General features: G+C 44.3%; 1 protein-coding gene across 1 annotated transcript; it reads left to right on the plus strand.

The window, feature by feature from the left end:
* Positions 1-608: 608 nt before the first annotated feature.
* Positions 609-12,950, plus strand: LOC139581851 (cilia- and flagella-associated protein 337). Its single transcript, XM_071412078.1, is given in 15 exon segments — positions 609-637; positions 1,862-1,926; positions 1,929-2,044; positions 2,528-2,619; positions 2,621-2,705; positions 2,929-2,996; positions 2,998-3,099; positions 3,203-3,242; positions 3,328-3,465; positions 3,746-3,877; positions 4,831-4,920; positions 5,399-5,558; positions 11,165-11,318; positions 12,454-12,639; positions 12,902-12,950. Coding segments are annotated over 15 exon segments (1,506 nt in total).
* The last annotated feature ends 12,825 nt before the right edge of the window (positions 12,951-25,775 follow it).

Genomic DNA, 25,775 nt, shown 5'->3' on the forward strand with positions numbered 1-25,775 from the left:
GTGAGGAACTGAGTTCAGTTTGTGTTTCAGCATCCTTCACTCGGACACACAAACAGAGGAACTTGGGCCACAAGCTCACTGTAACGATTCTTGTCTGGTGAAGGAGAAGAGGACCAAAATACAGCGTGGTAAGTGTTCGTCATAATTTAATTGAAAAACAGAACACTACACAAAATAACGAGGAGAAACCGAAACAGTTCTGCAAGGTGAACAGACACTACACAGAAAATTAACACCCACAACCAAAATGGGGGAAAACAGGCTACCTAAGTATGATTCTCAATCAGAGACAACGATCGACAGCTGCCTCTGATTGAGAACCATACCAGGCCAAACACAGAAATATAACAACATAGAAAAACGAACATAGACTACCCACCCCAACTCACGCCCTGACCAACCTAACACAAATACATAAAAAAGGAACTAAGGTCAGAACGTGACACTCACGAGGAGCACACCTAAGGAAGATTCCAGAGGGAAAATGTAAATGTATGACTGAGGTTGTTTTTAGAGCTTGGATCAGAGTGAAATTTCAGTCTGTTAAACAGCACATAATCGACTTAGCTCTCATTTGAAGGACAGACAGAAAGGTTAAGTGTGTAGGAATGGATGACCTAAGAGACAGCAGCTCTTGGTGAGTTTTTTATGTTTTAAGAACAATAAGAAGGAGAATGCACTTTATACTCCATTGTGATTGGGTCTTTGTTAGGCTATCTATTTGTAATTTAGATCAGTGTTGAAGTTATAAATGCTGTCTAGTCTATTTACACATTTTGTGTTTAGCATTGAGTTTAGATACCTTTCATGTTCTCTATTCTAGTTCAGTTTTGTGTGCGTGAATCCTGTGATTTCATTCTACAGAAAATCAAGATATCAACATGTTTTTGAAAAACCTAGCTCTGAGTAGAGCAAATTTACATCTTAGTTCCAATTCCAAACCCTTTTGGAGTAGAAACAGTTTCATTGTCTCATTGACTCATTGATATCCCTGGTGGTGGGTTGATTGCGAGAACTGCCCCTGATCTAAAAGGAGCACTCATGCATGCGTAGATTAACCAGGAAGAGAGAGGAGAATGTGGAGATGTGACTGATTGTCCCGTGGTTTCCCATGGCAACGGGACCAACAAGCCTGTCCTCATCATGGTTGGCGACACACGAGACGGGGGTTTAGGGGCACCCCTATGCCTAGCAGTCTCCCTCACACCCTGAAGTCTCTCTTCAAGTACACTTTAAATACATACAATACAAGGAAACTTGAGTTTCAACCTCAATACAACAATGCTTTTTAGAGCATTTGTTTTTTGTGACTTTCACACAGTAATTTCAAGGAGGCCTACCACATGAAATTGGTTAGTTATCTGGACCCAGTTCCTCTAGTCTTTGAAATTGGTCACAATGTGTGCAGTCTTACTGCTGCCAGAGGGGAGTGCTACATGTTCATATTCTGTAAGGCATTCATATTATGCAGTAGTACAGTCAATAATGGCCACTACAGTATTTATGGAATTTATATCTATCCAATAAACACGTTGTGCCTATCTATAATTGACTTTCATATGTATCTAAAGTGTCTACTGCAATGGGACAGTAAATATTTCCCATTTACAGGGATGCAGGCCAGAATGCCTGTCTTCAGGAGGAACTAGAACAAAACATGTTTTAATTTGATCTTTATTTAACTAGGCAAATTCTTATTTACAATGACGGCCTACCCCAGCCAACGCTGGGCCAATTGTACACCGCCCTATGAGACTCCCAATCACAGTCGGATGTGATACAGCCTGGATTCAAACCAGGGACTGTAGTGAAACCTCTTGCACTGAGATGAGGTGCCTTAGACTGCTGCGCCACTTGGGAGCCCTAGAACTAGACTAGAACACTTGCTGTTGCTGACGGACGCATTTACCCATCGCACACCCTCGGACAAGGGTCCCGGCGGAGTTGGAGAGGTGCACGGAGAGACGGAGGAGGAGAAGGAGGGATGAGTTCTGTGATTGGTCCAGACAGCCAGGGCAGATGGATGGAAAGGGTCTTTAATGAGGTAACATGTGAACTATAACCCTTTGTTATGTATATTTTAACTGTTTGATGTTTGTTTGTTTACTCAATTTCATCAAGTAAGTCTATTTTAATGATCGGCTATGAAAAGCCAACTGACATTTACTCCTGAGGTGCTGACTTGCTGCACCCTCGACAACTACTGTGATTATTATTATTTGACCATGCTGGTCATTTATGAACATTTGAACATCTTGGCCATGTTCTGTTATAATCTCCACCCGGCACAGCCAGATGAGGACTGGCCACCCCTCATAGCCTGGTTCCTCTCTAGGTTTTGGCCTTTCTAGGGAGTTTTTCCTAGCCACCGTGCTTCTACACCTGCATTGCTTGCTGTTTGGGGTTTTAGGCTGGGATTCTGTACAGCACTTTGAGATATCAGCTGATGTAAGAAGGGCTATATAAATAGATTTGATTTGATTGAGAACTAATTCTCGTTCACACCAATGTCCTGCTGTTCTTATAGATTGACGTGTCATGTGAGTGGAAGGAGCTGTGTAGCTACCTGCTACAGAAGTGCAGAGAGAGAGACAACACCTCCAGGCCTAGAGGTGCTCTACCCCCCACTCCGCTACATCTGTGTCAGTAAAGAGGGGCTGCCCACTCTGTGGAACCGCCAACTACATGTCCTCTAGACTATGAAGGTGAGTGGGATAATGTGTGAATGAGTTAGCACACACACACACACACACACACACACACACACACACACACACACACACACACACACACACACACACACACACACACACACACACACACACACACACACACACACACACACACACACACACACACACACACACACACACACACACACACACACACACACACACACACACACACACACTCTATGTATGTCCCCAGCTGGCTGGAGACCCTGCAGAGGAAGGGTTTAACAGAAGGAGGTTCAGGGGCTGGACCACTGATTCGTCTACATGTCCACAAGGACGCTGTAGCAACCAGCAGCAAGGACCTCCACTTTGTTGACGTGTCCACGACCAGCTGCTTTAAGGACGTCCACTTGTTTGGTGTCTAGCTGACTTTTAACTGTTAACTTTTAAAATACTCAAAGTGTAACTTTTGCTTTTGATTTGATAAATTGAAGTTCCATTTTTGACTGAGTGTCTCTTGTTTTCAGTAATGTCCCAATCTCTCTATGCTACTGGTATGACACAAAAGTACAGCTAAAATTCCTAATTCTCTTTGTGCTAAAATAAATGTCCCATCTGAACATTTGACCAATCTGGCCAGTATTCCTCCCAGTCACCAGGGCTGCGCTGTTTGCTGTAATGGGGAGATGAGAGGGGAGGGGTCCATCTGTTGTGGTTCCTCAAACATCACACTGGGCTGTTTGAGAGCCCCTTCAGTGAGGACAACGACCCGAAGAGAATCTACATGCAGGTAGGCCTCATTATCTCCATTTACTTTGTGCTTGGCTAGAACAAAACCCTGCACACCATTGCAATGACTGTATAATTGCTTGCTGCATTACAAGCTCTTCCAAGGGAGTTATTTGTCTTGGCACTGTGGTTAGCATGCCTTCCTTGGGACCAAAAGGGTAGGGTGTTTTTCAGGCTTCTTTCCTAAGAGAGCTACACCCTATAGTTCTCCAGGACCAGGGTTGGTGACAGGATACAAATTGGTTAACTGGCATTATGGGTGAGAACATGTCTCCTACCAGGATATTGGTGACTTCTACCAAAAAATACCCGCAGTCCAACAGGAACCAATCAACAGGATCAGCGAAGCCTCCTCAGTATTCATCATGCATGTCTCACTCAGGAGAAAACCCTAAGTGTGGGAAATCAATAAGGTAATAATATTACATAGTATCTACATTATTATGCATATTTATTGTGTTGTTACTATGGAGTAAGCAAGGTATAAAGTGCCACCATTTCTATTGGATGATACAAAAAGTAGTGGGTAGCTGTTATTGTACCACACAGCCTTATTCTTTATCAGATTTTGACAGCACTCAAGGTTGGGTTTTAATAGACAGAGAAGGTCTGAGTGACCTTGACCCAGGTCAAGTTGAAATGTCAACTCTGACATAATCAGATTCTCTCATGGTAGCAATCTACACACAGTCATGGAGAGTAATGAATAACATCAGAGGTCAACCGTCACACCGCAACTGGTCAGAAATATTTTTTGTCATAACTGTGTTTTATCTAGAAATTAGATGTTGCTCACTGTCGTTGACTCCCTCCCTATAACCAATGTAAAAAACACACACACACACACACACACACACACACACACACACACACACACACACACACACACACACACACACACACACACACACACACACACACACACACACACACACACACACACACACACACACACACACACACACACACACACACACATAGGATATAATGGCCTTTTACTGGGGAGAAAACATGTGAAGAAGTAATTAAAGTGGGAGGGGATGTTTTCTATTAGTCGTTATGGCTTCTGAGGGCACATTTTGTGCTGCAATAAACTGTCTAGCTTTGGTCAGTTGAACAATGAAGCTGTCCTCAACAGTTCCCAATTATAAACTAATAGGGAAGGAAGTATTTTTAGAATAGTTATGCTACATTTTATTAAGTAACCCATAAATCCTAACCTCCCTTTCTCTATGTCTGTCTGTCTGCTGTCCTGTCTGTCTGTCTCTCGCTGTTCTCTCTCTCCCTTGCCCACCCTCTCTCTCCCTCTCCTCCCCCACCCTATTTCCCGCTCTCGCTCTTTACCCCCTCTCTCCCTCTTCTGCAGGGTGTGACCTGTTTTGACTTCAGCAGGTCTCTTAACCAGTTGGTGACGTGTGGTCTGGACCATACGGTCAGACTGTGGAACCGCTTCATTGTAGTTAATTATTACGTTTTCTGCGCTAAACTATGTAGAACATTGGCCTGTTGGAAACTACAACTCCTCACTAAATCTCAAAGTTCGGCAATGATCTGATTTATCTCTAGAGAAACTGCAGCGCAATGTGAGCATTGAGTTCAGAAAAAAAAGGAAAGAAATGGTTTCACATAATTGAACCGACGTAGGAAAATAACTGACATTTCGGTTAATCGCTCAGCACTACTAGAGACAAAAGGGGGAGGAACAGGGAGGAGGAGAGGGGAGACAATGCCATGGTGCCCCCCTTTCCTGTGCCCGCTACAACCACACACTGAAACAGGAGTGTATGGAATCTTATACACATAGACACTGTCACATCTACACATACACACACAAGAGTGTGCATACTGTATGTGTGTGTTTACGTCCGTGTGTGTGTGTGCGTGCCTGTTTACATCCGTGTGTGTGTATCGTGTGTGTTTCTATGTGTGTGTAGGTCATCGCCGGATGTAATGACTTGTCTGTATCACTGTGGGACGTAGAAATAGGGACTCTGAGTCTGAAGATCACCAGTGTTCACGGAGAGGAAGAAATTACCTGCATGGCGATAGACTCCTCCCACACAAGACTCATCACTGGAGCACGCAACAGAACCAGGACCTCTCGAGGACCCTGTTTGCAAATGATCAATTAATCTCTCGCCATATTTTTTTGTTATCACTGAACTGACAACCTGGATTGGTAAAAGCAACTGTAGCTTATGCAGTGGAGCCTGTGCTTTCACCCATCCAATCATGTTACTGATGTCTGATAACTATTTTAAGAAAAGGAGAAAAGCAGGATACATTCTCCAAGTATCTGTTAATGTAACGGCTTTCGTCCTCTTCGTCTGAGGAGGAGTAGGAAATATCGGACCAATGTGCAGCGTGGTACGTATCCATAATATCTTTTAATGATAATGAATACAAAATACAAAAAGAAATGATAATGAATCAAAATGAAAACCGAAACAGTCCCGAATGGTGCAAACACTGAAACGGAAAACAACTACCCACAACCATTGTGGGAAAACAGCCTACCTAAGTATGATTCTCAATCAGAGACAACGATCGACACCTGCCTCTGATTGAGAACCATACTAGGCCAAACACATAGAAATATAAGATACAGAACAAAACATAGAATAACAACATAGAATGCCCACCCCAACTCATGCCCTGACCAAACTAAAATAAAGACATAATAAAGGAACTAAGGTCCGAACGTGACAGTACCCCCCCCCCCCCCCCCCAAAGGTGCGGACTCCGGCCGCAAAACCTGAACCTAGTGGGGAGGGTCTGGGTGGGCATTTACCGCGGTGGCGGCTCTGGTACGGGACGTGGACCCCACTCCACCATAGTCTCGGCCCACTTATGTGGCGCCTTTGGAGCGGCGACCCTCGCCGCCGACCTCGGACTGGGAACCCTTACAGCAGGCCCCGAATAGATGGGAGACTCCGGCAGCGCCGGACAGGCGGGAGACTAAGGTAGCACCGGAGTGAAGGGCGACTCCGGCAGCACCGGAGTGAAGGGCGACTCCGGCAGCTCCTGACTGACGGGCGGCTCCGGCAGCTCCTGACTGACGGGCGGCTCCGGCAGCTCCTGACTGACGGGCGGCTCCGGCAGCTCCTGACTGACGGGCGGCTCCGGCAGCTCCTGACTGACGTGACAGTTAAGACCTTCTCCTTCATTATTTTTTATTTTATTTAACCTTTATTTAACTAGGCAAGTCAGTCAAGAAGAATTTCTTATTTACAATGACGGCCAACCAAAAGGCAAAAGGCCTCCTGCGGGGATAGGGGCTGGGGGCTGGGATTAAAAATAAAACAATTATAAAATATAAATATAGGACTAAACACACACCACGACCAGAGAGACAACACAACACTACATAAAAAGAGACCTAAGACAACAACATAGCATGGTAGCAACACAACATAACAACAACATGGTAGCAACACAACATGGTAACAACACAAAACATGTTACAAACATTATTGGGCACAGACAACAGCACAAAGGGCAAGAAGGTAGAGACAACAATACATCACACAAAGCAGCCACAACTGTCAGTAAGAGTGTCCATGATTGAGTCTTTGAATGAAGAGATTGAGATAAAACTGTCCAGTTTGAGTGTTTGTTGCAGCTCGTTCCAGTCGCTAGCTGCAGTGAACTGAAAAGAGGAGCGACCCAGGGATGTGTGTGGACCTTTAACATAATGTGACTGGCAGAACGGTGTTGTATGTGGAGGATGAGTGCTGCAGTAGATATCTCAGATAGGGGCGAGTAAGGTCTAAGAGGGTTTTATAAATAAGCATCAACCAGTGGGTCTTGCGACGGGTATACAGATGACCAGTTTACAGAGTAGTATAGAGTGCAGTGATGTGTTCTATAAGGAGCATTGTTGGCAAATCTGATGGCCGAATGGTAAAAAAAACATCTAGCCGCTCGAGAGGACCCTTACCTGCCGATCTATAAATTATGTCTCCGTAATCTAGCATGGGTAGGATGGTCATCTGAATCAGGGTTAGTTTGGCAGCTGGGGTGAAAGAGGAGTGATTACGATAGAGGAAACCAAGTCTAGATTAAACTTTAGCCTGCAGCTTTGATATGTGCTGAGAGAAGGAGAGTGCACCGTCTAGCCATACTCCCAAGTACTTGTATGAGGTGACTACCTCAAGCTCTAAACCCTCAGAGGTAGTAATCACACCTGTGGGGAGAGGGGCATTCTTCTTACCAAACCACATGACCTTTGTTTTGGAGGTGTTCAGAACAAGGTTAAGGGTAGAGAAAGATTGTTGGACTCTAAGAAAGCTTTGTTGTAGAGCATTTAACACAAAATCCGGGGAGGGGCAAGCTAAGTATAAAACTGCATCATCTGCATATAAATGGATGAGAGAGCTTCCTACTGCCTGAGCTATATTGTTGATGTAAATTGAGAAGAGCGTGGGGCCTAGGATCGAGCCCTTTGGGTACTCTCTTGGTTGACAGGCAGTGGCTGAGACAGCAGATTTTCTGACTTTATACACTGCACTCTTTGAGAGAGGTAGTTAGCAAACCAGGCCAAAGACCCCTCAGAGACACCAATACTCCTTAGCCGGCCCACAAGAATGGAATGGTCTACTGTATCAAAAGCTTCGGCCAAGTCAATAAAAATAGCAGCGCAACATTGCTTAGAATCAAGGGCAATGGTGACATCATTGAGGACCTTTAAGGTTGCAGTGACACATCCATAACCTGAGCGGAAACCAGATTGCATACCCGAGAGAATACTATAGTCATCAAGAAAGCCAGTCAGTTGATCTTTTTCCAACACTTTTGATAAACAGGGCAAAATAGAAATAGGCCTATAACAGTTAGGATCAGCATGATCTCCCCCTTTAAATAAAGGACAAACCGTGGCTGCCTTCCAAGCAATAGGAACCTCCCCAGAAAGGAGAGACAGGTTAAAAGGTTGGAGATAGGCTTGGCGATGATAGGGGCAGCAACCTTAAAGAAGAAAGGGTCTAAACCATCCAGATGTTTTTGGGGGGTCAAGTTTAAGGAGCTCCTTTAGCACCTCGGACTCAGTGACTGCCTGCAGGGAGAAACTTTGTAGTGGGGTAGGGGGAAAAGAGGGAGAAGCATCGAGGATAGTTGCATTAGAAGGGGTGGGAGATGAGGAAATGTTGGACGGGCAAGGAGGCATGGCTGAGTCAAATAGGAATCCTGACTTAATGAAGTGGTGATTAACGAGCTCAGCTATGTGCTTCTTGTCAGTAATAACCACATCATCAACATTAAGGGACATGGGCAGCTGTGAGGAGGAGGGTTTATCTCCAGGTCTTTAACCGTTTTCCAGAACTTCTTGGGGTTAGACCCACAGAGAGAGAGAACTGCTCCTTAAAGTAACTAACTTTGGCCTTCCGGATAGCCTGAGTGCACTTATTTCTCATTTGCCTGAACGAGAGCCAGTCAGTCTGAGTATGCGTGTGCCAAGCCTTGCGCCAAATGTAATTCTTGAGGTGGAGTAACTCTACAAGATCACGGTCAAACCAGGGGCTGAACCTGTTTATAATTCTAATTTTCTTTATGGGGGCGTGTTTGTTAACAATACCACTGAAAATATCAAAAAAGAAGGTTCAAGTGTCTTCGACAGAGGGGATCAAGCTGATTCTATACCATTTTACAGAGGCCAGTTTATGACTGAAGGCTTTCTTATTAAAGTTTTTTAGCATGCGTCTATGACAAATCAGGACAGGTTGTTTCACTGAGCAGCCATTACGAACACAGGCTGTAAAACAGTGATCACTAAGGTCATTACAGAAAACACCAGACTGATACCTATCAGGATTATTTGTGAGGATAACATAGTAGCCTTTTCTGGGTGTTTGGAGTCATACTTTGTGGGATTGGTAATAATCTGAGAAAGATTTAGGGAGTCCCATGGCTTTTGGACTTGGTCAGGTGGTTTAAGCATGTCCCAGTTTAGGTCACCTAGCAGGACAAATTCAGACTTAGTGTAAGGGGCCAGGAGAGAGCTTAGGACAGGTAGGGTACAGGCCGGTGCTGATGGAGGACAATAGCACCCAGCAACAGTCAACAAAGAGCTATTTGAAAGTTTAATGCTTAAAACCAGCAAATCAAAGTGTTTGGGGACAGACTTGGTGGAGACAACCGAGCACTGAAGGTGAGCCTTGGTAAAGATTTCCCCCCCACCTTTGGAAGATCTGTCTTGCCGAAAAAGGTTATAACCAGAAAGGTTAACATCTGTATTCAAAACACTCTTCCTTAATCACGTCTCAGTAATGACCAACACATCTGGATTGCAGCTGTGAACCCACACTTTCAATTGATCCATTTTAGGTAATAAGCTTCTAGTGTTAATGTGCAGAAAACCAAGGCTTTTAACGAGAGCAGAAATCAGTGAAGCAGATATCAGAGCACAAGTCAGAATTGGAGCTAGCAGCTGTAGATGGGCCAGGGTGTACATGCACGTTTCCAGATATCATCAACAGTAATACAATCAAGGCACGACAGAGGACAGGGAGAGCTCTGCAGTGTTGATTTATGACATCTGAATGTGCATCAGATGGCAACAAGATCATATTGTACAGCAATTTCATCAGGTAACATGAATACAAAGCTGGCGAGAGGTGGTTAGAATGGGATGGGAGGCCAAAAGTCTATGTAACCAATAGAGTGTCAGTGTCCTGAGTGTGGGAACAAACATAGTCTGTCCCACGGTTGGGTAAAGAAAGTTTGTAGTCAACGAAGTATGCAGGAGTCATAAGGCAAACAGCAAAATGCACAATAAAAAAATTAAAGAAATAACGACTTGGGGCTAGCTATTATAAGTTCAGAGTCACTCGCCCCAACAGTGCGTGTGTGCTGGAGGTGAGCGAAAACTCAGGAAAGAGGGGTGAGTGTGGTGGGGGTACCTGTACCAGACGGGGGAAGACAGGCCAGGGCAGGCGGTGAACAGATCGCCAGGTGGAATCCAAGCAGCAGTGCAGCAGGCAGCGGGAATAGGTGTCACACCCACTTGGGAGAAGCTTTTATTTCTGGAGGCAGATTCTTGTAGAAAATGCCAGTGAATGGTCTTTGAACAGCAGGAGGGGGCTTCAGAGGACGCTTCAAAGACTCCTGCCACTTGTTGGGCCCAAAGGCATAGACACCTTTTACTTCACACCTTAGTGCTAATTGAAGTTGTATCTGGTCTGTCCTTGCAAGCCTGGCAGCCTTAACTAAGCATTCAGTCCCCATAAAGTCAAATATATCATTGTAATGTACTTTATTTTTCATTTTTTAAATGTCTTTTTCTTCTTGGCTTTCAAAATAGCATCAGACCAAACACTACTCACTCAGTTCCAGGTTGGATGGTGTCCTCAGGTCTCGGCTGTGTCTTTGCTAGTGCACACTCCGTGTAGCTTGGAAAAAGGAAACCTTGGTAGCAGTAATCTCTCCGGGTTAATTTTGGTCGAAATTAGGTTGTAGGTTTGGAGTTTTGATCTGGAGCGAAGGCCATGCTGTGGAGGGTAGCATCCTGCACATGTCCCTGCCGAAAAATCCAAGTTTATCTAACTCCAAATCTATCCTTTTGTAAAAAACATGCTGAAAAATGTGAGAGCTCACATGCAGCTGTGTCTCTCTCTCTGAGGGGGGGTGGATTGACTATGATTAAGTTAGAACAACTTTAGATGGACACAGATGTAGTTTACTGTGATGTGATGTTTCTGTGTGTTAAAAGGTGTGGAACCTACTGAGCAGCCTCAACCTACACAAGCTAGAGCATGCCACCTTCTCAGAGGTCACAGGGATCATCTGTATCCATGACAATCAGCTCCTGGCTGTGGGGTGGAGCCAGCAGATCGCTCAGTATGACATCACAGGGGCTAAGGTACATTCCCACACACATTTTCCTTGTCAATGAAAAGTGCTTTTGTTCCAGCCAGTATAAACACCTTTACTGCACTCTCTGGTGAAAGACTCCACCACACCTCAACCCCAGTGTTATCTTACACTACCGCCAGACTATGTCTGCTCCATGTGGTTCCACTCAGAGGTACCAGACACATACCTTCCTTACAAGAGAGCTTTCATTAATTAATATCTATTTATATATATATATAGCATATTAGTTCTGAGGTTTCTTATTGTAAGACGTCAGCAGAACCTGGTGGGGTTTTGAGAACACATCCTGTTTATGCTCTAACAACTTGGCTAAGAGGTGGTGTATGTAAACTATATCAGTGAATCAAATCAAATCAACCTTTATTTGTCTCATGCTGTCACGAGTTCCACCACCGGTGGCTCCCCTTCCTGTTCGGGCGGTGCTCGGCGGTCGTCGTCACCGGTCTACTAGCTGCCACCCATTCCCTTTTCCTTTTCTGTTGGTTATGTCTTATTGGTTTCACCTGTTTCTCGTTTGGGGTTTGGTTTAGGGCTATTTAAGCCTGTTATGCCCGCCTGCTTTTGTGCGGGCTTGTTTCTCTGTTCTGTTTTGTGGATGGTATTGTTTGTATTTTTCCGGACTGTTTGTGTTCTGTTTTGGGCCAGTCATTTATTCGCCTGTTGTTTTGGCATGACCTTTTCTCACCGGAATAAATACGGTTTTCCTTAAACCTCTGCTCTCTGCGCCTGACTCCGCACCCACCACTCCTAGTTACGTAACACATGCGCCGAATACAACAAGTGTAGACCTTACCATGAAATGCTTACTTATACAAGTCCTTAACCAACAGTGCAGTTGGTTGACTCAAAGAATGACTCAAAGTACAACTTCTGGGTCTTGTTATACTTACAGTATCACTCACTAGATGGGTAGATATAAAGTCATACATACTGCATACAGAGGCAAACTTGGTTTGTTTTCCCATTTTAATGGATGGCATGTTGGCACCAAGGTTCAAATTAGTATGTTATTTTGGTGAACGTATGGTTCCAATATGGCGTCCTGTGTGTGTTGGTGTAGGATGTGTATGTGAGGGCGGACATGTTGTTATATGGCCTCTTGTGTGTGGTGTGTCATATGGGATGTGTATGTGAGGGCAGACATGTCTTGGGAGTCGGGTCAGCAACACAGAGCTGACATCCTGGCGGTTGACCACTGCCCTGCCCTGGGGGTCGTTGCTACGGGTAACCACGATGTAGAGGTCATCATCTGGAGTTGGGACACATAGAGACCTCTGGTTCGCCTGCAGAGGGACACACACTCACTGTGAGTCTGCTGTGTGTGTGTGTGTGTGTGTGTGTGTGTGTGTGTGTGTGTGTGTGTGTGTGTGTGTGTGTGTGTGTGTGTGTGTGTGTGTGTGTGTGTGTGTGTGTGTGTGTGTGTGTGTGTGTGTGTGTGTGTGTGTGTGTGTGTGTGAAACAATTTACCATGTTTTCCTTTGTACCTCAATGCTTCATCTTAAATGTAAATAAAATTTTCATAATGTGTTTGCTGTCTGTGTATGTGATGTGTGTGCGTATGTATCCAGGACAGCGCTCCTCATAGGGAGTAACCTGGTCACACAAACGGTAACCTGATCACACACTCACTGTAAACTGGTTGCCCACACGGTAACCAGGACACACACACGGTGAGAGAGGGAAGGAGGGAGAGGAGGTGGCAGAGGGACAGGGATCTGGGAAAAAAAGGAGTAGCTAAGGAAGGAGAGAGAGAGAGTTTAGTGGTGGGCTGTAGTAAATCTGAAAGTGATTATAATGACAGTTGTGTGGTGGTGTGGTGTCATCCAAGTGGAGGCGAAGAGGAATGGGGAGCCAAGACAAATTATATTACTTATGATATCAATCAACTTATTTATTAGAGCTGGGAATTTCCAGGGACCTCACGATACAATATTATCACGATACTTAGGTGCCGATACAATATGTATTGCAATTCTCAAGATTCTATATGTATTGCGACTCGATACTGCGATTTTATTGCTGTTCGATGTTCCAAAAATATTGCTCACCCTGTCTGCTGCAGGGATGAGAGAGCCATGAGAAAGTGAGTTTTGATCAGTCATGGAAATAAAAGTGCTAAAAACATGTTGGCTTGTCATTTAGAAACAAGATGGCGAACAAGCTATAGAAGGAAAAATACCTGAGTTTTGGCGCAGGTACAGCCAGCTAGCCCAAAAATATATTGCGATATTGTCAAAAATAATACCCCCACATCACTACCGTAGTGGGAATTTCCAGGTGAACAAAAGGAGAGCAGTCGTTGATCTAATTAATCCAAAAAAAAATCGGATTAATTACAATTTGCAACAGGGAGACAACCTCCAGCATAGAATCATAGAAAAGTCTAACTTGCCTTCTCTAAGCAGGCCCCTTATATTGTAATCTCACAGCACCAATGTTCTGTAACACCCGCCTAGAGACTTGCAGGAAGTCACAACATCAGCTGCTCCATAATCACAGTGTGACAGAATACAAAAACATAAAGTGTCCTCGGTCCGTGTACATCCAGTCCAGTCTAGCGTTAATCACTATCAACAGATATGAGAACCATCAGGCACGGCGCTAGGGGGGCCCCTCAAGCATTTTTGTATATATCTTTGTTTAAATAAAGCAATATGTATAAATTAATAACCAGCCATTCTGTTCCCAATCTGATCCCTGGCTGCGTGCTCGTGCCGCGCGTGAACCCTATGACGTGTGTGTGTGTGTGTGTGTGTGTGTGTGTGTGTGTGTGTGTGTGTGTGTGTGTGTGTGTGTGTGTGTGTGTGTGTGTGTGTGTGTGTGTGTGTGTGTGTGTGTGTGTGTGTGTGTGTGTGTGTGTGTGTGTGTGTGTGTGTGTGTGTGTGTGTGTGTGTTTGTGTGTGTGTGTGTGTGTGTGGAGGCGGTCTGGTGTGTGTGCTCGCGCACGTTACAGGCTGACTACACTGCTCGCGTCGCGTGCGCTCGCGTTGCAAAATAAATTTTGAAATCTATATTATTCAATTATTGCACCCACACTGCTCGCGCGCGCCAACGAGCGTCTGCGTTGCCAAGGGCTAAAATAGAAGTCAGTTCTATTTCTGACGCAGATCGCGCTGCAAGTCCTGCCTCTCCCATCTCCTCATTGGTTTATAGAAGCAGGTACCCACGTGCCATCTCCTCATTGGTTATACTCACGTGGGTGACTGAAGACGAACGAGGTCAGTGGCGGTAATGCACCTAATTTATGAAAGTTGCCAATCACAATATAAAGTCAAGAGAAGAAAAAGCCTGGAAGGATGAGAGATGACTAGAAACGATTCGGTTGATTGTTTTATGTGTGGATTAATTGGTGGAGTAGAGGACCTTGTGCATTTCAGGTAAAATAACAACTCAATGTTTATATCCCAGGACAAATTAGCTAGCAACAGCAAGCTAGCTAAATAAAACAAATTAGCTAGCAAGTGCAAGCTAGCTAGCTAAATTGCCATAAATGTTTAATGCTTTTCGACCTGTCCCCAAATTAATATAATTGTTTCAGAGTTTGTTTTGATATTTTAACCTGCGTGTCATGATCGCGTTTGGTGTGGGGGGACAAAATACATTTATGCACGATGGCGCACGCGCGCAGCCGGTTTGGGTTCCGTGTTAGGCTACGTTATGTGAGCTAACTTCTAGCTAGCTAGTCACCTATCTCGCCCCGTTGCGATGGACCGTTTTCTGATCAAGAGAAGAGTGCGGGTAGAAAATGAAAATCCAGACCCAGACCCTGTCTCCGAGGGGGCCAAAGAAGAAGAGGGAGATAAGAAAGATGAGTCGGAGAGAGAGACTCGTGAGCCACGACGTGAGGGAGCACCAGAGCAGTTCATCACTGCCACCGTTAGCTGCACTGTTAGCACAGCCACCACTCCCTCTGATTTAAGCCAGTCACCTGTTGAAGAACCAAGATGCCCTCTTCTTCTGCATTATCCAGCCACAAAAGTTGGACAGCAGGATCGTTACTTCAATCGTAAATGGTATGAGGATTACAAATAGCTGGAATATTCTATTTCAAAGGGTCGTGCTTTCTGTTTTGCATGCCGTCACTTTCAACGTCCAGGAAAACATGGTGGAGAGAAGGCGGCATTTACCCACGATGGCTACCAGAACTGGAAGAAGGCGACAAGTTCGTTCAAGCCACACAATGCTAGTGTGGAGCATAAATATGCAATGACAGCGTGGAATGAGTGGACTATTCAGAGAGAGTCTGGCTCAACAATATGCAATGCTCTAAGTGATGGACATCGAAAATAGTCTGAGAAAACAGAGAGTATATGAGAGCAGTTGTGGAGTCATTGTGTTACACTGCATACCAGGGACTTTCACAGAGAGGAGACATAGAAAACGACATGGCTGTCAACCAGGGAAACTTCCTTCAACTTTTACAGGTCATAGGCAAATTCGACAAAACAGTTGCACAGAAAATCTCAGATAATCCTAGAAATTCTAAGTACACGCATCATGATATACAGAATGAAATACTAGGCAAACCCTCAACTCAGCAACCTTGCCTGCCTGTCCATACACACAGAAAGAACCAAGGCCCTGGATGACCAGAAGATTATAGACTCACTTGCACTGAACCACATCAGACACATTGTCCTCCTATAAAACAACACTTGGTAACTGAAAGGCCTTTTATTTATTGACAGGGCACGCCTGTCCTGTGGTGGGAACATGATTCAATCGTGCTTATCTGGGTGGAACAAGAAGACGCATGCATATTGTCGGCCAGTTGGCCAACAAGTATTTTTGCAATAGAAATATAATCGCTAAGATTGTGATGATAGCCAGCTCGTTTTACACAACGTGTGCACAGTTGACAGACAGAGGGTAGATGCACTTCTCGTTGTGGTTGCACTGTGGATATTATGCCTTTCATTTCTGACGTTGTGATCGACATTTAATCCTTAACATTATATCCAATGCACAGCAGGACGCATGTATATCGTTGGCCTACAAGTTATTTTGTTTGCAATAGAAATATAATCACTAAGATTGTGATGATTAACAGACATAGGATAAATACATTGCACTTCTCGTTGTGGCTGCACTTTGGATATTATTCATTTCATTTCTGACATTGTGATAGCCATTTCATCCAAAACATTATTACCAATGCACAGTTGTCTGATTATGCATATGGAATAAATGCTGTAATAAATAGTCATGAAAATCGACTATTTTCTTAGCACCCCCAAGTATTGGTCAAGCCCCCCTTAGCACCAGGAGATAAAAATCAAGTCTAGTGATATAACGTGTGCGCTGGGAGTCGGGAAGCAAGTTCAGGGAGTGAATCATTTAATAAATTAAACATAATACAAAACACGAACAACGCACAAACAGGAAACTGAAACAGAAACAATGACGCCTGGGGAAGGAACCAAAGGGAGTGACATATATAGGGCAGGTAATCAAGGAGGTGACGGAGTCCAAGTGAGTGTCATTATGCGCTGATGAGCGTAGCGATGGTGACAGGTGTGCGCCATAACGAGCAGCCTGATGACCTAGAGACCGGAGAGGGAGCACATGTGACAAGTGACCATCAACCCGTTCACAAATGAGTGCACTCATTTGAGTGCATCCCAAATAGAACACTGGAAATCATGTGTATTACAGAAGGGGGGCGAAAGTATGCTAAGCATTGCGTTAATTACGCTAAACTGAATAAGAACGTTATTCACCTTAAAATTCACAACTACAACTAGTATTTATGTTCTCTGTCCTTGTGTGGGTGTGTGAATACTGTACATACCAGTGGAGGCTGCTGAGGGGAGGACGGTTCATAATAATGGCTGGAATGGAGTGAATGGATATCAAACGTGTTTGATACCATTCCATTCACCCCATTCCAGCCATAATACTCCGTTCCAGCCATTATTATGAGAAGTCCTCCCCTCAGCAGCCTCCACTGGTATGTACTGTACAGTATGTCTCTCTGGTCGGGGGTATACAGTATTATCCAGATCATCGCCTCTGTTTTTGGTATGGTATATGCAAGTTTAGGATACATCTCTTTATTCATCTCTGCTTTATGTGTTTTACACTGTACTCTATCTTCAGGTGTGTCTACCTGTCTGTTTCACCTCCCCAGCCCTCCTCCAGCCACCCTCCTCCCCTGCAGTCCTGGAGGGCCCACGAGTGTGGAGGTGCTGGTGTACACAGAGGGACTTCCTCTCTGGCTCTGTGGATGGGACCACCAGACTGTTGATGGGGGAGGGAGGGCATGTAGGTTCCTTCGGAACAGTAACCACAGTGGAGCCTCAATGACGCAGCCACTTACCATACTTACAGATACTGAACTGAAGTGGTCTTTAGGTGCTGTACAGTACTCTTTCTGTCAGTTTTCCATAAATGGCCCATTTGGATGCACATCACTCACAAAGTTCTTAACATCTACTGTTTTATGGATCTCGGAGAACATTATGTGCTAGCTGAATTTAAGTGATTTTAACCTTTCCCTGGGAGATAGAGTTGGGTCCATTTTTTGTGACTTATTTTTGTGACTTCTAGGCCTACCGCAGTCTTTCTCAATCTGCTCCTTTGCAGAGGTTTGTAGTCTTTTATATATAAGCCTAAAATGGCTGCCATCATATATCACAAAATACCCCAGAACAAAGCAGTCTGGTCTGGTGTGCCACTGTTGGCTGGGGAGTATTTCTGTAAGACCGTGGTGTATTTAAAGGCACTGGGAAAGACGCACAAAATTAGAGATTTGCATCAAATAAATGAGGATGTTGGAATGTTGGAGAGGCTTTGTCGGAGTCATAGAAAACAGGGCTAGGCTGAAATGTAAAGACTCACTGTATACACAGTGTGTGTGTGTGTGTGTGTGTGTGTGAGTGCGTGCATGCGTGGGTGGGTGTGTCAATTTTGATGGGAAGCAATGAGAAAGACATCCTGATGAATTGGCTAACTGTTTCAACAACCACAATGGTTGACTTCTGTTGATAGTTTACTGTAAGCACAGCTAAATTAAACCAGATGGAGTTTGGTTCGGTTTCGACAGTTTTCAGAAGATGTGTGTGTGTGTGTGTGTGTGTGTGTGTGTGTGTGTGTGTGTGTGTGTGTGTGTGTGTGTGTGTGTGTGTGTGTGTGTGTGTGTGTGTGTGTGTGTGTGTGTGTGTGTGTGTGTGTGTGTGTGTGTGTGTGTATATATGCATGTGTATCTTTTTGTGTCTGTGTGTGTGTGTGGACAGAGAGAGTCACCCGTAGCGACCGTTTGTTGTTGTGGGGATGTGGTGAACAGAGCATCATCAATCTTCCCATGATGTTGAAACCCAAGGAAAAGACACAGGCACACACATGCACACACACACCTACTCATCAATATGTTCTGTGAGGGCATAATGACTACCAGCTCTGAGAACAGACCTGATGTAAGTGACAGTGTGTGTGGTGCTGGTTTTAGTGGTTATGAGGTCACTGTGGTGCAACCCCAGTGTAGGCTGTGTAGGATAAAAAAACATGTCATTATATGTTTGCTGGCCAATTAAGCTCCCTAGAAACATACGTTTTCAAAAAAGAGATCATTATTCTAAATGTTTTTCACAAAGTCTCTCTTGAAAGTGATTTATATCAATGATAATTAAAGGTTATATGTAAGTTTCATCAAACTTTTCAACAGCTATGTTTTCTATACAAAGACCAACTGAATTACATGGCAGAGGAGGAGAAAGAGAAACTGAAGAAGAAGAAACTGTACTACGAAACAAACATGAATGATATAAAGAATGATAGTAAAGAGCTTTGGAGCACCTACATTACATTTTAGGCATTACAACAACAAATTCTGAAACTACACATCCATGCATAACTGACCAAATTATGAAAGACAAGCATTGTCATTTTGAATTCCTTAAAGTGATTGTGGAAGATGTGAAAGAATATTTGTTGTCTATCAACAATAACAAGCCACCTGGGTCTGACAACTTGGATGGAAAATTACTGAGGATGATAGTAGACGATATTGCCACTCCTATTTGCCATCTCTTCAATCTTGCCTACAGGTAAGTGTGTGCCCTCAGGCCTGGAGGGAAGCATAAGTAATTCCGCTACCCATGAATAGTGAAGCATCCTTTACTGGCTCAAACAGCCGACCAATCACCCTGTTACCAACCCTTAGTAAACCTTTGGAAAAATTGGTGTTTGACCAGATACAATGCTATTTCACAGTAAACAAATTAACAACAGATTTTCAGCACACTTAAAGGGAAGGGCATTCAACATGTACAGCACTTACACAAATGACAGATGATTGGCTGAAAGAAATGAATAATAAAAAGATTGTGGGAGTTGTTTGTTAGACTTCAGTGCAGCTTTTGACGTTATCGATCATAATCTGCTGCTGGAACAACGTATGTGTTATGGTTTTACATCCCCTGAATATATTGTGTATTGAGAGTTACCTGTTTAACAGAACAGGTAACAGGTATATTTAGGACTTATGTGGGTGTTCTTTAATGGAAGCCTCTCCAAAATAATCCAGATGGAGTCAGGCATTCCCCAGGGCATCTGTCTAGGCCCCTTATTTTTTCTAACTTTACTAATGACCTGCCACTGACTCTGAGTAAAGCCTGTGTGTCTATGTATGTGGATGACTCAACACTATACATGTCAGCTACCACAGCAAGTGAAATCACTGCAACAATTAACAAAGAGCTTCAGTCAGTGTCAGAACGGGTGGCAAGAAATAAGTCCTAAATATAATATTAGTTAGTCATAAATATTTCTAAAACAAAAATCATTGTATTTGGGACAAATCATTCACTAAACCCTAAACCTCTACTAAATATTGTAATGAATAATGTGGAAATTGAGCATGTTGAGGAGACTAAACTGCTTGGAGTAACCCTTGATTGTAAACTGTCATGGTCAAAACATCTTGATGCAACAGTAGATTGGGAGAGGTCTGTCCATTACAGGAGGTTGGTGGCACCTTAATTGGGGAGAACAGGCTCTTGGTAATGGCTGGAGCGGAATTAGTGGAATGGTATCAAACACATCAAACACATGGTTTCTATGTGGTTGATGCCATTCCAATTACTCCGTTCCAGACATTATTATGAGCCGTCTTCCCTTCAGCAGCTTCCACTCCTGTCCATAATAAATCACGTCTCTGCTTTCTTAAGAACGCTATCAACAAGGCAGGTCCGACAGGCTCTAGTTTTGTCACACCTGGACTACAGTCCAGTCGTGTGGTCAGGTACCACAAAGAGGGACTTAAGAAAAACTACAGTTGGCCCAGAACAGGGCAGCACGGCTGGCCCTTTAATGTATACGGAGAGCTAACATTAATAATATGCATGTACATATCTCCTGGCTCAAAGTAGATTAGAGATTGACTTCATCACTACTTGTATTTGTGAGAGGTATTGACATGTTGAATGCACTGAGCTATCTGTTTAAACTATTAGCACACAGCTCAGACACCCAAGCATATCCCACAAGACATTCCACCAGAGGTCTCTTCATAATCCCCAAATCCAGAACAGACTATGGGAGGTGCACAGTACTACATAGAGCCATGACTACATGGAACTCTATTCCACATCAAGTAACTCATGCAAGCAGTAAAATCACACAACGAAAACCTGCACACACAGTGGCCCTACGACGGGAGTCTAACATACAGTGGCCGTGTTGAGAAAGGAGAAAGGTTACTGTAAAGCCAGACAGGTCATAGCCAGACCCAATAAAAGCTGATGCTATAATTCAATCACCCTCAGTTTAACTGACTTATGAAGCATGGAATCTGTACATTCTTGACATTCTAGAACAGGAATTGGAGCAGGAGTTTAGTACATTTGGCCAACGTTTCACTCAGGACCCGGGGGCTGGAATTGAAGTGCAGAACTGAGCAGGTGTGTGTGTGTGTATGTGTGTATGTGTGTGTGTGTGTGTGTATGTATGTGTGTGCTCATGTGTGTGTAGAACATTTCCTACACTTTCCTCTCTCAGTCTGCCTATTTCCTTGTCACTGCCAAAATAAGCGATTAGCTGTGCTCCCCTTTCCAGACACACACACTCATTCACACACTCGGGCACACACACACATTAAGCAGTTTCCTCCCTGCAGGTCCTGTAGAGTTGGCCCCAACACCAGAGAACCAGACAGGGCCTGTAGAGGAAGCGCCAACACCAGAGAACCAGACAGGGCCTGTAGAGTTGGCCCCAACACCAGAGAACCAGACAGGGCCTGTAGAGTTGGCCCCAACACCAGAGAACCAGACAGGGCCTGTAGAGGAAGCCCCAACACCAGAGAACCAGACAGGGCCTGTAGAGGAAGCCCTAACACCAGAGAACCAGACAGGGCCTGTAGAGGAAGCCCTAACACCAGAGAACCAGACAGGACCTGTAGAGGAAGCCCCAACACCAGATAACCAGACAGGGCCTGTAGAGAAAGCCCCAACACCAGAGAACCAGACATGGCCTGTAGAGGAAGCCCTAACACCAGAGAACCAGACAGGGCCTGTAGAGGAAGCCCTAACACCAGAGAACCAGACAGGACCTGTAGAGGAAGCCCCAACACCAGATAACCAGACAGGGCCTGTAGAGAAAGCCCCAACACCAGAGAACCAGACAGGGCCTGTAGAGGAAGCCCCAACACCAGAGAACCAGACAGGGCCTGTAGAGGAAGCCCTAACACCAGAGAACCAGACAGGGCCTGTAGAGGAAGCCCTAACACCAGAGAACCAGACAGGACCTGTAGAGGAAGCCCCAACACCAGATAACCAGACAGGGCCTGTAGAGAAAGCCCCAACACCAGAGAACCAGACATGGCCTGTCGGCACCCAAGAAAGCCCTGCTTTCAACACACCAACGTAAGGCTGACTCCAACACACACACCCACACCCACCCACACACACACACACACACACACACGCACACACACACACACACACACACACTGCAATATTCTGCTTTCAGGTCATGTAAACTCAGAGATTGTTCAGACCATGTTGACATATTCAGGAGAGGGTAAATCATTGACTACCAGATATGTTCTAATGTCACTAACACTGACACTGACACACACTGATACTGACACTGACACACACTGATACTGACACTGACACACACTGATACTGACACTGACACACACTGATACTGACACACACTGGTACTGACACTAACACTGACACTAGTAACAAACAATAACAGCACTACAGACACAGCCTGACACAAAGGAGCTTGGAGCTCTCTCTCTCTCTCTCTCTCTCTCTCTCTGCCATTTACAACCAGAACCTTATTTCCCTCCCCTCCCTCCCTCCCTCTCCCCCAGGTGTCTCTGTGTCACCAGCTGTATGGAGACATCCAGAGGATGATGAAGGCGAGAGAAGAGGGAAGTGTTTGGGGGCTTGTGCACGACCTTCCAAGCCCTGGCCGGGCAGGTGAGTCAAGGTCAAATGTCACAAACCAGCATTCCCTCTGAGCTATAGTTGATTAATATATTGCATTACATTGTATTGTTACTGGGTTTATACACATTTGGTTGCTAAGGGACTTGACATTTAAATCTGGGTTACTTACACCAGTATTATAATAGCTATTACCAGTAATATAACTGAAAAAGACCAATGATCAATGCAGAAGGAATTTTACAGCATAACTCCACATCCTTTAGGCAAATATTCCGTGATCAGGACTGGAGTAGAAGAGGGAGCGGAGGAGGAGGAAGAACATTGCTGTTCTATTTCGGAGAGGTTTTTGGGGAGAAAAGGTATTTTTCTGCACTGTTACATAGCGACGGAGTTTGGATGCAGTTTCTTCTCTCTCACCATCTTTCTTTATTTCCCCTTCTCTCTCTCTCCCTCTATTTCCCTCTCTCTGTCTCCCTGTGTTTGTTGTGTGTCTGTTGCCATGCTCTGCCTGAAGTGAGGGATTTTGACCTGCTGACTCAGTGATGGTCAGTGAGGGAGGAATGGAAAGAGCAAGATAAAGAGAGGTTTGAAAAGATTCTCAGGCTTAGAGGGAATTATTCCAACAAAGAATGGCAGAATTGTTTTGTTCTTCGAACGTCAGTTCTAAGCCTGCACGACAAATGTATTCTCAACCTGAACTTTGAACCTCACACTCTTCCTTTAACCTCCTCCCATTCCCTCTCATCCCCATATCACTCTTCACCTCCTTTACCCTCCTCCCCTCTTTTTCTCCCTCTTCTCCTCTTCCCTCTCATCCTTCTCTCCCAGGACTGTCAGGAGGTGTTGTTAGCGGAGGATTTACCTATGAGCCTGTGGATGCAGCGTCAGGCTCTGAGGTGTATGAGTGAAGTGGGGCTTAGCTCCCTACCGCTGTCAATCAACAGATCAGAGCAAGAACAGGAAGCCACCTGACCAGCCTCCTCTTCCTCTTCTATCAGATCAGACATTGGGATGTAGATTATTAACTGATAATGACTTTTCAGACAAGTGGACAGTCTAGTACTCATTTCTTTAATGCAGTTTAAGCACATTTAAAAAAAAAAAAAAACATAAAAACGACCAGAATCATTAGGAAAAAACATGAAATAAACCATAAAGAATTAAAATGTGTTATATAATGTAAAAAATTATTTGGCTTTTCATAACAGCTTTTTTTTATTAGATTATCACAGGGTAAGCACGGTCTACCCTCACTGCACGTCACGGGGTACTATGCTATGGCAGGGCTGGCGTCCTTACAGGGTAATGCGATACCACTTTGACTAAACTACTGCAAGGAACTCTAGAGCATCCAAGGTCAGTCGCTGTGTCATTTCTTTCTCCTCTCTTGTCCTTTCTCTACTTCTTCATTGGTTTTATCTGTCCCATTTCTCTGTCTCTTTCTTCCCTCACTCTCTATCTCTTTCTCTCTCTCTCCCCCCCCCCCTCCCTCTATCTTTCTCTCTCTTCCTCCCCTTCTTTCTCCCCCCTACCATATTTTTCCCATTTCTCTGTCTGACCTGTTTGGCACTATCATCTCCCACAACATGTTCTGGTTCTCATGACATCATCGCAACGACCAAATAACAGGAATCAGGGTGAGTTGTGATGACAGGTGTACATAGAATACAGCACCCACTGGGCACAGACGTCAATTCAATGTCTATTCCACGTTGGTTTAACGTAATTTCATTGAAAGGGACGCGGAAACAACGTTGATTCAACTAGTGTGTGCCCAGTGGGCAGGCTTCACTGTGTAAGAAGAAAAGGGTAGAGACTAAACCTTTATCAGCACAATTACATTTTTTACAATATTATCCATCCCATCCTCATCACTGCACATTTTAATTATAGAAGTAAAAACAATGACGTACAACCTGGGATAGTTTTGTTGTGTTGTTTTCTTATTCTATTTCCCCCTATTTATTGCTTGCGTGTGTCCTCCTTGTGTATTTCCCCAAAGCCAGAGTTATGCTATTTTACACTTGGTTTTCTGGAGAGAGAGAGGGAAACAACGTTTCTAGAAGGAGCAGAGCAGTGTTTGTGTCGGGGATAAAACAGAAACAGACAGGGTTAGCTCAAAGCAAGTAAACAACTCCCGGTTCATACTAACACAGACATTATATGTTGATTTCGGGAATTATCAGATGATAATCTAGAGGTATTATGAATTGAACCCATATTATAATTTAAAAAATGATTTCTCTCTATCAGTGTCAGGCTACCAAGGTTTATTTTAGGGGGACTGTGACAATAGCCTTTTAAGGAGTCACATGCAAACAACAGTTTAATTAAATGGAAAGCTCAGTCTGTTGTGAAAAATAGTGGTCGTCGCCTGTCTAAATAAAATGCTTATTTTTACATCAAACATTTAGGTTTGTTAGAACAATATTCCTAGCACTTCTAGGGAGTGTTCACTTCACTCATTTTAGTGTCTTCACACAGAAGCACTTTAACTGCTAAAAGGTCAGGTTACGGACGCCTTTCGCTAATTTCCAACATCAATCAAGGAGAGTCTGGGTCCATTTTCTCCTTCTCAGAGAGAGAGTGAAAACCCCCAGAGAACGAGTTCCACACACACACACCCAAACACACGACAGATGTTTCTAAAATACCACAGTAACAACAACACACAGATGGAGTCTGGGAAATACCCTCTGAGTTTCTTGCTGCTCAGGGAATTAGAATAACAAATGTAGTCTACTGTGACTTTTAGTAGTGCCATTGAAGAACCTTTTCACCCACTGAAACAGCAGAAGCATAAAAAAGAGTGTATGAGTGTGAGTGTCTGTCAACGCTGTTTTACTCTGTGTGGGTAGACGTATTCTGGCTCTCTTCACCATGCTCTCGCTCTCTCTCTCTGTCTCCCTCTCTCCCTCTTGCAAGTATGACAGAGTAAGGGAGGAGTGTGTCCGTGTGTGTGTGTGTGTGTTCATGGGAAGTGGGACGGGGAGGAAAGTGCTGTTGGAACAGTGCCTAGGAGCTGAACATAGTGAAGCAGAGA

This window comes from Salvelinus alpinus, chromosome 7, assembly GCF_045679555.1.
Source record: "Salvelinus alpinus chromosome 7, SLU_Salpinus.1, whole genome shotgun sequence".
Taxonomy (NCBI): Eukaryota; Metazoa; Chordata; class Actinopteri; order Salmoniformes; family Salmonidae; genus Salvelinus; species Salvelinus alpinus.